Here is an 11,836-nt window from a genome sequence, read left to right as displayed (position 1 = left end):
AATTTCTGCCACAAATAGAAAGGGTTCCTACAACTTAAACTGAAAAAGAACAATCCAAGTCAAAAATGGACAAAAGATTGACCGAAAGAGAAAACAATTCATATCTCTTGAATATATGAATATATTTGGCCTAATTCAGGAGGATGCAAATGAAGACTATAAGAAAATACCATTTTTTCACCTGTCAGAATGGAAAGAGTTAATGAGCCAACCTGTCCTGTTAGTGGAGGTACGGGGAACCAAGACTTTGATACCTGCTGGCATGGCCTACAAAGGGGCTATTTGCAACACTGGTATAAAATTTTGAATGCACTCACATTTGACCCAGCAATTTCACTTCTAGGGTTTAACACTAGATCAAGGTTATATATCATATAATGAAATACTACACAGCTATTAACAAAAATGAGACCATTCTATATGTACTTACATTCTCTACTGTACATTAGGTGAAAAAAAGAGGCTAGTTTTGTCAAAAAAAAAAAAATTAGATACATGCATAGAATAATTTTTGGGAAGATACTCAAAAAAGCGGGCTGAGGTTGGGGGCCTGGTCTCTGGACTGACCCGCTCTAGCGGCCTGGTGGCTGGTAATGAGGGTGGGAGAGAGAAGGCCTCTTTGTTTTTTAAAAGCACCATTCAGAAGAGATTTGTGCCTGTGACATTACCCTTGGATGTCAATGAAGGACAGGTACAGTAAAGAACAGGCACATTTTATTCTTCAAAACATGATGTCTACTGGATATATTTGGGGAATTTTTTACTTTCTACAAATATAAACCCTTAGATTTGCAAAAAAAAAAAAAAAAACTGACGGCTCTTTTTTGGCTTAAAGTGAGCAGGTCAGTGTTTAGAAAAAGTGATTTTTGAGAAAGTTCACGTCCAAATTGTTGTTTTGAATGCTTGCATCCCAGGAGCAGCCCAGTCAGCTGGACTTAACCTTGTTGTGTACTTTGTTGAAATATTTGAAATGGCTATGTCACATGGATCCACTTTGTGGACTTTATTTTTAAGAAACATTTACATAAATAATAAATGTGGAAACATCAAGGTCCAACTTGAGCAGGCCAGCATTTACAAAGTTGAGTTTTAGGAAGTGTCCATATTTTATTTTCGAGAACGCTTATATTCCAAGAGTAGTACAATTAGCCTATTACGTAGGGTCTTAATCTTGTTTGCATAGTGTTCTTGAAATACTTGCTTTAGCTTCTGCCTTATTAAATCCAAAGGTGGGAGATGATGACAATCTGGTATATTCAACATTATGTGAAAAAATTCATTCCACATATCCAAGTGAGGAAGCCTGGAGAGACAAAGCACAAGTAGGGGATAAAAGGAGCCTTAGCATGCAGGCAGCCTCATTCTGGCATCGGACTTAACTCTCTCCTAAACCTGACTTCGTGTATCAAGCCTGGGAGTGCTGAATTACTATACATACGAGAAATGAAAGAGCCAATGAGATGTCTCTGCACACCTTGTTCCACAAAAGTGATGAGTGGAGAAACAGAAACACTTAACTTGCTCACTGCACCTAGAACCTGGCACCATGCTATCTCATCACACTTCCCAAGGCCTGGGATTTCCACACCCAGGCAAAAAGCCGTTTTCCAACCAGATGGAACCCAATGTTCTTCTCTCTTTATTCTTTTCACTGTAGCACCAGGGCTAATACCTACCTTCTAAATAGACCTTCAGGCTTCCAGACCCCTCCTTCATTTTTCACTTTCATGTACGTGCCAAAAAGCATGCAGTACACTGTCGCAGCAACTCCAAAGTAATCAATCTATGGAAATATGGGAACATAGGACTAAAATAGTAATCTACACATGAGTCTATTACAATGTCTCTGTAACTTATGCAGCAAATACAAGAAATACCAGCAAATAATCACAGGATTTCACTTTTAATGGATTTTGGAAGCCACGTGTCAACCATTCATTGGCTGCTCTGCCCTACGAATGCCTGTCTAGGCTTTGCTGGAGGCTTCCGTGGACAGCAGACCGCCCACCTCCTCCTAAGGTAGTGTCTTGGGAAGCTCTGTATTTCTTAAGTCCTTTGTTTTGTCACACAGAGGCAAACACAACACTGATCTGCCTGGAAGTCCTCCCAGCTCCTCCCCCAAGACTGCCTGTGGTCCTCTCACTGCCTCCAAGCCTTGCATGATGTGCCATGATAACAACTGAAAATCACTCTGGAATGTGGTCTGGAAGGCTAGACCAGCTCAAACTATCGAGATGACCAAATTCCTTCTGAAAATACAGTGAATGTAATAAATGGCAATTGGAATAAATTTCCAATCTCTCACCCTAGTTCCCTACCTGGTAGTTCCAGGGCCTGTTACTGAGCATCTCAACACACTGAAAACCAGATGTTTCACACTTTCCTGTAAATGCAGTTCCTTTTGGAAAAAGTTTCATGTCTATACTCTGACCCAGGTCAATCAGTGCCAAGCCATCATCCTCACCGTCCTGTTCCAAAAATCTGTGTTAAACATAAACAAGGGCCAGACCATGTGAGAACAGATGACCAAATTCTGCTGGGGAAGCGGTTAAGAGAAGGACCTGTCAAGAGGGCAACACTTGCCTGTTTCCAAGTATGAAGTTGTCTGGCTTGATGTCTCCATGGATGATTTCACAGTCATGGACTTGTTCAATCATGCAGAGCATCCTGATGGCAAAAGTGAGGACTAGAGCTTGAGGCATCACTTTCTCAGGGGTGTTTTTATAGAGGTTAATCGCATTCTAGAAACAATGGAGAGTGCAGTCCTGAGTTGGCTGACAGGATTAATGAAATTTCAAGTCAGGAGCTTTGCCCCACCTACCATTCCAATAAAAGCTCCAACCAAAAGATATGTGCAAGGCATAGGCCAAAAAGGTATTTCAGTTCTTGTTCATGTCAAAACAGCAAATACACTTACCAATAATGTCCCGTAGCTGTAGAGATCTCCTACTAACACACTGCCGTTCTGGAACAGGTGGGCAGAATAGAATTTGATAAACATGTGCCGCATACTTGGCTTTAGTCTCTCCATGAGCTGGGTCCCAATGTAGAATTCCCAGGGGTTGGCAGGCTTCTGGACCTGCAAATCAGGTATGTGACATTCATATCCAGCTCATGTTCTAAAAGTGATAGTAAGGAAGCAACTTCATCCCAGTAAAGGATGGAGGTAGAAAGTAATGACAAGCTATGAACTGTTGCTGCAGTCTTGGACTTGCTATAAGATAAGTCAATTCTGAATCCTTGTGGGATAGTTCTGTTTCCTAAGTGCTGACAATTGACCTGAATGAAACCACTACCATCTTAAAAAAGAAAAAAAAAAAAAAGCAGCTGGCAAACCTCAAGTTGTAAAATTCATTTCTATATCATAGAGATCATTTACCTTCAGAACAAATTTCTGTTTGTTTTTGTTATCGTTCACATCCCCGTGGGTAACTTCATAGACTTGGGCAAAAGCCCCTTCTCCAAGAAGGTGATCAACATAGACCACCAGAGAACCTGAGGAGACAGACACATCAAAATGAAAAGAGGCTCAAAACATTAGTGCTTTCTCAGAATGAAGTATTTGTACATTTCTCCTGGTGCTTGAATTGCTTTCATAAATAAAAATAGATAAGACTCCCTTAGGAAATGTTTTACTCCCTTACATGAAAGTTAAACAAGTACCTGCCACAAAACAGCTCCCTTTCTAATGAAGTGACAGGGGACTCAGAGCAGCACTGCCAGGGCCCATCCAGTCACTCAGTAGCAGGGCCTCGGGCAGACATCTCCCCTCTGCCAGTGTTCTCCCAGTTAAGGGGTAATACCTGGGTTACTGGTTTTTGGAGAAGGACCACAGAGTTAAAGTTGTAACAGATTGATTAAATCAAATGTTAAAAAGTAGCTTTCTGGTTTCTAGCTGTCATACAAGGAGTTAGGAAGCCATCACTACCCTCACAGTAAGAAAAAGCTGAACGAATTGAAAATAACAACTCTTTGACATGTTAGAGAATTGAGGTCACAGGGGAAACTGCTGCCCCCCAACTGAGGAGACAGAGGAGAATACAAAGAATAAAAGCTCACCAGAGCAGAGGCCCAGGGGCAGAAACCACCACTGCAGCCAGTACTGGAGGGGGTTGGGGGTGGAAGGCAGTGTTCCAACAGAAAGAACTGATGTCTGACCATCAGCTTCCCCTAGAAAGTTTCAAGTTTTATTACCCATATGGTTCTTACCCAATTGAAATTCAGTCTTGGGCTTGATGGCTGGAAGTTTACACTGCCACTCATAGATATTTGGATAGGAACTCACTGGCTTAGAAAGCCCGGATAAAAGTTTGAGAATCAACTCCTCGTCCCAGGGATTCTCAACAGTGAAGTCTTAAAGGAATGGGAACAAAAAAATGAACTCAGTACCCAAGACTTGTCAAATAAATTATAGATAAAGCAGATGCAGACATTCATTAAACTTTCAAAGCCTTATCTAAAGAGCATTGATTCAAAGGATAAAGAACCATTTTTGAAAGTCAAAATGGGTCGCCCTGCAGAGTTCATTATTTGGCATTTTGGATCTATAAATTTAGATCAATATTCAGCTGCGACAAAGGAAATCAACACCAACGGCATCTGTTCCAGATTCTGTCTTTAATGCAATTATGGGTAAGTGTCTGAAAGGCACACTGGGAGATTTGTTACTTCCAATATGCTCACATATATACTCTTTAAATTGCTTTCCCACTTCTATCTATAAAACACACTGCCTTTTAACTCTTATACTACCTGTGTGCAATTTGTCTACAAAGACACAAAGAGAAACCTTTCTAAAGAGAAGAAAAAAAATTCTGTTGAATTTAGAATGCTATAAACAAATTCGATGAGTGGCTGTTATCAAAACTAACCCAACATGATTAAATTTACTACTAAGCAGATGGAGGACACTGTTCTGAACACCTGATGTTGAGTAACTCACTTGGTCCTGACAGTAAGACTCTAAAACAGGGAAGTACCCCCCAACTTTATAGAAAAGGGCCACAGAAAATTGCAATGATCTTGGCCAAGATCACATGATACCCTAAGATCTAGGATTAGAATCAAGCTAGTCTATCTCCAGAGTCTGTGCTCTTAACCACGATTTCTGTGTAACCTGGGGTGGGGGTGAGGTCCTTTAATCCTGTTTACTTTTCTGTAAAATGGGGATAACACTATTAGACTGGCACATAGTGGGCCCTCTAATTCTAATTCCCCCTTCCAACAGTAGTTATTTTGATACTGTTCAAAATGAAACAAATTAATCAGTCCTTCAAGTATGCTACTGTTGTATGCACTGTGATAGAGCATGCAGGTCTGTCTGAACTTGGGGTCTACTCAACCACATGCAAGTCCCTGCTCTCTGTGCTTCTTTCACAGAACAGCCTTTACCAGGCTAGTGTCCTTACCCAGGGAACAATCGAGATCGAGCATCTATTCATACCTGGAGCACTGACATGCCCAGGGTAGCCAGTCTGCATCTGTTCTGCCTGGAGCCTGGCACTGGCATCTGTTGGATCCTCTGCAGTGGCAAGATCAGCGGGGTCTGTGAGTTTACAAGCCTTGAGGCCCCGCTCTGCCTCGCTGGTCAGCACAGCTGCAGCAGGCTGGCCCAGGCGGAGCAAGGACGCTGAAGAGACATCTGTGGGGAACACTAGTTCTGGACTTTTCTCTTGAATAGGACTGGTTGTGTTAAAAGGATAGAGATGGGGAAACAAAACACATGTGATTATAAGCCCATTGGGTTTGATCACATAAAAGTCTCACAAAAGAGTTTCCTTTTCAGTCTATGAATGACAGTTCAAAACTACTTCAAAGAATTGACTGAAGCATTTTCTTCATATAGACAAATCTATACAAAGACACAGCTAGGAAAGAAATAAAAAACACGGTAATGTATTAAATAGATGAGGTGACCCATCGGATATTCTTTAGGAGGAGATGTTGGGAAGAATGGGTTTATTTCCCCAGTTGTCTCTAAGCATTACTACTGTAACAGACACTGAATGTTGACCTTCATTCTCCAAATAGCTTCTTTTCTAACAATGAACCAGAGAAAAAATGTCAGCCCCAGTCCAACAGCCTAACACCAGCACATTTACACACACACACACACACACACACACACACACGCAGTTGATCCTTATTATTTATAGATTCCATATTTGCAAATTTACCCACATGCAAACCCCAAATGAACACAAATCAACGCTCATGGTGCTTTTGTAGTCATCTCTAGATGTGCAGATGAGTGAAAAATTTGAGTCACCCAACATTTATGCTCCCAGGAAAAAAGGTAATGTTCTGCTTTCTTGTTTCGTCTTAGACTGTAAATAAGTGTCCTTTCACAGTACAGTCACGAATGAGAGGTGGTGGGGTTTTTTTGCATTTTTGTATTATTTTGTTGATTTTACTGTTTAAAATTTTCACCAACCACAGTGCTGGTGTGCTGTCTACAGTTCCTAAGTGCAAGGAGGCTTTGATGTGTCTTATGGAGAAAATATGTGTTGGATAAGTTTTGTTCAGGAATGAGTTACCGGGGCTGTGAGTTCAATGTTAATGCACCAGCAATACATATTAAATAGATGTCTTTAAACCAAATGCTGTGACCAAAGGTCTGTAGGACCATAACTGTGTATTTCCCCTGGGAGCAATGGTTCAGTGTTTGTTAATTCAATGTTTACAGTGACTTTACAGAAAAGAACCAAGGCAAACAACAAGATTAGACCATCTCTGTATCTCCACACACGTTCTGTCCCTCACTGTTATATCCACATAGCCACAAACACATGCATATACATATATTTGTACAAATGAACTCATGCAACTTCATGTACAGTCCTACTTCTTGACACAGGTATGTTTCCTACCATACTTAAAAAAAAAATCAATTTTGGAATAATTTTAAAGAACTGTTGCAAAGATAATAGAGAATTCCTACATAGTCTTCACCCTGTTTTCCTCTAATGTTACCATCTCACATTATAGTGGCTCTCTTGTCAAAACCAATAAACCAACCTTTGCCATATTACTAGCTAACCTCCAGGCTTCGTTTGGATTTCACGGTTTTTTTCCACAAGACCTGTGTTTGCTCCAGGATCCAATCTTGGACTGAGTGCTCAGACTCATTAGTCTTTTTCTCCTCTGTTTCTTAGTCTTTCCTAGTTTTCTAAGAACTTGTCTGTTCTGGGGAGTACTGACCAGTTGTTTTGTTGACTGTCCCTCCACTGGGGTTTTTCTCATGACTGGACTGTAAGTACTGGTTTGGAGACAGTATCACAGAGGTGAGGTACCCTTCTCCTGTGACATCACCACGTGTCATCATGGGTGATGTTAAGCTGATCATTTGGGAAAGGTGGTGTCTGCCAGGTTTCTCTACAGCCCGTACACCATTTAATCCAGTGGAGGTATGCCAGAATATAACAATTCCCTGGTTCTTAGATATTGAACATATTTCCAATATTTTCCATTCCCACAAAACAAGTATGTTTCTAAACCCAAGTATATTGCTTCTAGCAACAAGAGTGCCCAAATTACTGTGGGTGCATAAATGATTAATAAAACTGTTCTCCATAAAAATGTCACCCACTTTTGGTTGACTTTCTAGCTTTTCCCCTTCTTCAGTGAAAACTGAAAATGTAAGAGTATCACTGTCATCAATATTTATGGTAAAAAAAGAACTGTATCTGGACAGGGAGAAATATGAACATGTGCTGGGCATCCAGAGCTCTGGGCTTCAGGTGTAACGACCCAGGTAACAGGCTTGCCCCTTGTGGGGACCCTGGAAACCAGATCTATGAAGTGTTGCAAGAGCACTGACTCCCTGGGAATAAGGCTTTGAAGTGAGGGAAGCCTCTGTCCCTGGGTGACTCCCTATCTGAGTCTTGATTCTTTGCAACTTAACTGTCACACAGGGACAAAGACAATAGTTTTGTGGACAGTATTACCCTGCTGGTGACTGTGATTTTGGTCCTATATATATCTAACTTAATCTTCTGCCAAGTGTGGCTATGGTAGTCTTATGAGTTAAAAGTTTAGCTGTACACAGGGAGATTCCTGGTGGGCAGTAATAGACTATGACCATTGGGTAGAATTTCAAATTAAAAGCCAAAATCTATTCAATTTGCATTAATTTTATTATTAATGAGTTAACCCTTTTCTTCATGCGTATTCATTAATTTTTTTTTTTTTTGTAAATTCTGCTCATGTTCTTCATCCAATCATTTATTTACTGGGGTCTATTTCAAGAAGAGGTTTTTGATAATAAGAGGCAGTACAGCATAGGGGTGAGAGTGACAATTCTGAAATCAGAGATATGGGCTCGAATCCAAGGGCTGCAAATTAGAAGCTATATGACTTCAGGATACTTATTTAGCCCTCTGAATATGGTTTCTTCTCTATAATGGTAGAGAAGAACAGTTCCTACAACTAAAGTTACTCTAAAGATTAATTAAAGGGTATAGTACAGGAAAAGCATAAGTGCTATGAAGAAATATGATAATAAATACTCTAAAGATTATAGCTATTTTTAGTGTCTATTAAATTTACCGACTATTCAAATATGGTGGAATTTTACTTCTGCAAAACTTTAATGTCTGAACGGTAAGTTTGCATTCTGCTTCAATATCTAAGAGGCTTAACATTCCATATTCCTCTTTTTAAAAGAAACTTATTGATTTTCTCAGTACATCGGGTATAAAAAAGCAATTGTGTGTCTGCTCAGTTCAGCAAGTCTTCACACGTCACGGTCTCGGGCTGGTGAGAGTACCTGCAGGTCTGCTCCTAAATCAGGAGGAATCGGCTTCAGAAACTATTCCCACAAGGATTCTTTACTCCCCCAGCTGCACCTCTCACTGCCCAGAGTACCAGGTTTAAGATAATCACTGTAGTTATGTCTACAGAAAGTACCTTCTGACTTAAGGCTTCGAGTTGATAAAAACTCTGGCAGTCCTTAAAGAAGGGCTGGAGCGATGCATTCCACTACAGTTTCAAAAGTCAAGCTAGAGAGAAAACGGAGAGAGAGAGCCATGTAGGGCCCACAATACCTGAACTTTCTTTCTTTCGAGGTTTCCACCAGGTTTCTTTCACAAGAATCCAAAGTCATGTGGGTATACTGTTTTGCTACCACATTTTCTGAAATACAGAGAAAATTAGAGATGGATATTATACACACACATATGATTTTACATGGTTATAAAGTCTGGAATTCCATTTTACAGAGACCTTCATTGTAATTCCAAAATAGTGTCCCATGGTGAAATGTGCTATATTTTTAAAATAGGAAAAAAATCACTTAAAAATTCTGCTGTTATATGTGAGCATTTCAGCTTTGTACGTCGTATCAGGAGAAGAGTCCAGAGAGTAGAGGGTCTACTGGGAGGGTGACCAGAGCACAGAAGTTCTGGGTGGCAGTGCCCACCCTGCTTTAGGAGAACCTGACGCTAAGGACACAGGGGATAAAAGGCTGCAAAGCTTCTGGGTGGCAGAGATCTTTGTCGTGTCTAACCTTCCTTATTCAGTCAGTGTTTAGTTGACTGAACTGATTTAGAGTATTTACATCAGAAAGCAACCTGCAAATACTATTACTCCCTTTAATTAAAAAGAAAATACCTATCTATGGATAGACAAACCAGAGAGGACAGAAATACAGAGCACACTTCTACCAAGTGATGCTCATACGATAGCAAAATTACTCGGGAGTCAATTTTATCAGATGCTGCCTCACTGAACAGATGCTAATACTTTTAGCGCTAGAACATTAGCTTCTGTTTATACAACCAAAGTGGCAAGTGCTCTAAGAAAAGCCAATATTGGCTTCTTGAAAGACTCTTGCCTATTAAACAGATCAAGTTCTCCAAATGGAAAAAGCTTTACATTTTAAAGATTAAAGGAGCAAGTTTGTGACAGCACTTGGTACTTGTCCAAGTTTTCTCTTTCAAAATTCAGGAAAAAAAAAAAAAAAAAAGCCCTTAGTTAAAAATTTTTTAGGTCTGCAGGCTCAGATGTCACATTAAAATAAGCTTTCATCTGGGGGAATGAAATTCTCTGGCAGTTCTTTCACTATTGTTTCAGTGAACAACTGCCATTTATTTATTTATTTGTTTGTTTTTGGGGCTACACCAGAGGCATATGGAAGTTCCCAGGCTAGGGATCAACTCAGAGCTACAGTTGCAGACCTACACCACAGCCACAGCAACGCTGGATCCTTAACCCACTGAGCAAAGCCAGAGACTGAACCTTAGTCTTTAATGCATACTATTCAGGTTTGTTACCACTGAGCCACGATAGGAACTCCAACAACTGCCATTTTAAAAGGCGCCAGCAGTGAAAGTGCTTCGCTAGTAAGTTAGTAGAAAATGGTAAAGTGTCTCAGAACTCATAGTACAGGCACACCTCAGAGATATGTGGGTTGGGCTCCAGAGCACTGCAATAAAGCGAAATCACAATAAAACGAGTCACACAATTTTTTTTGGTTTCCAAGTGCATACAGAAGTTTACACTATACTGCAGTCTTAAGTGTGTGGCACATTATGTCTAAAAAACAATGTACATATTTTAAGTAAAAATTACTGAATTGGTTACAAAATGAGAACCATCACCCAAGCCTTCAGTGAGTTGTAATCTTTTTGCTGGTGGAGGGTCTGGCCTCAATGTGGGAGGCGGTTTACTGATCAGGTTGGTGGCTGCCAAAGGTTGAGGTGGTTCTGGCAATTTCTTAACATAAGATGAAGACAAAGTCTGCTGCATCAATCAACTTCCTTTCATGAGTGATTTCTCTGTGGTAGTGCTATTTTGACAGCATTTTACCCACAGGATAACTTTGTTCCAAATTGGAGTTAATCCTCTCAGACTCTACTGCTGTTTATAACTAAGTTTATGGAATATTTTAAATTCTTTTTTTCTTTTTTTTTTTTTTAAAGGGCTGCACTTGTGTGGCACATGAAAGTTCCCAGGCTAGGGGTTGAATTGGAGCTGCAGCTGCCACCTATGCCACAGCCATAACAATGCCTGATCGGAGTTGTATCCATGACCTAGGCACAGCTTGTGGCAATGCTGGATCCTTAACCCACTGAGGGAGGTGAGGGATTGAACCCACAACCCCACAGATACTACTTGGGTTTTTAATCCAATGGAGCCACAATGAGAACTAGGGAATATTTTAAATTCTTTGTTGCCATTTCAACAGTCTTCACAGCATGTGCTCCAGAAGTAGTTTCCATCTTAAGGAACCAGTTTCTTTGCTTGTCCATAAGAAGCAACTCCTCATCCATTATTTTATGAGATTGCAGCTGTTCAGTCACATCTTCAGGCTCCACTTCTAATTCTAGTTCCTTTCCTATTTCCTTTCTTCCTCAGAAAGGCTCCCACTCACGCAGAGAATGGTAACTTTATTTATTTATTTATTTTTCTTTTTGCCTTTTCTAGGGCCTCTTCTCGCGGCGTATGGAGGTTCCCAGGCTAGAGGTCTAATCGGAGCTGTAGCCACTGGCCTATGCCAGAGCCACAGCAATGCGGGATCTGAGCCATGTCTGCAACCTACACCACAGCTCATGGCAACGCCGGATTGTTAACCCACTGAGCAAGGGCAGGGACCGAACCCGCAACCTCATGGTTCCTAGTCGGATTCGTTAACCACTGCGCCACAACGGGAACTCCGCAAATGTTTTTAATGGCATCTAGAATAGTGAATCCTTTCCAGAGGTTTTCAGCTGATTTCATCCATCAGAGGAAGCACTATTTATAATAGCTGCAGGCTTATGAAATTATTTCTTTTTTTTTGAAATGTATATCTTAAATAATAAGATTTGAAAGTCTAAATTACTCCCTGATTCATGGG

The 11,836-nt window shown here is 40.5% G+C and overlaps 1 protein-coding gene across 1 annotated transcript in view; it reads right to left on the bottom strand.

The window, feature by feature from the left end:
* Nucleotides 1-1,082: 1,082 nt before the first annotated feature.
* BUB1 (BUB1 mitotic checkpoint serine/threonine kinase) overlaps nucleotides 1,083-11,836 on the bottom strand; it is a 37,932-nt gene continuing 27,178 nt past the window's right edge. Inside the window, exons 17-25 of the mRNA XM_047781209.1 lie at nucleotides 9,045-9,132; nucleotides 5,444-5,682; nucleotides 4,210-4,353; nucleotides 3,380-3,495; nucleotides 2,918-3,079; nucleotides 2,584-2,741; nucleotides 2,319-2,481; nucleotides 1,677-1,783; nucleotides 1,083-1,303 (exon numbers count right to left, since the gene is read on the bottom strand). Coding sequence (XP_047637165.1) covers nucleotides 1,108-1,303; nucleotides 1,677-1,783; nucleotides 2,319-2,481; nucleotides 2,584-2,741; nucleotides 2,918-3,079; nucleotides 3,380-3,495; nucleotides 4,210-4,353; nucleotides 5,444-5,682; nucleotides 9,045-9,132 — 1,373 coding nt within the window. The 3' untranslated portion in view covers nucleotides 1,083-1,107. The remainder of the gene's footprint in view (nucleotides 1,304-1,676; nucleotides 1,784-2,318; nucleotides 2,482-2,583; nucleotides 2,742-2,917; nucleotides 3,080-3,379; nucleotides 3,496-4,209; nucleotides 4,354-5,443; nucleotides 5,683-9,044; nucleotides 9,133-11,836) is intronic.

This window comes from Phacochoerus africanus, chromosome 5 (genome assembly GCF_016906955.1).
Source record: "Phacochoerus africanus isolate WHEZ1 chromosome 5, ROS_Pafr_v1, whole genome shotgun sequence".
Taxonomy (NCBI): domain Eukaryota; kingdom Metazoa; phylum Chordata; class Mammalia; order Artiodactyla; family Suidae; genus Phacochoerus; species Phacochoerus africanus.
This window is presented reverse-complemented; position numbering and strand designations above follow the sequence as displayed.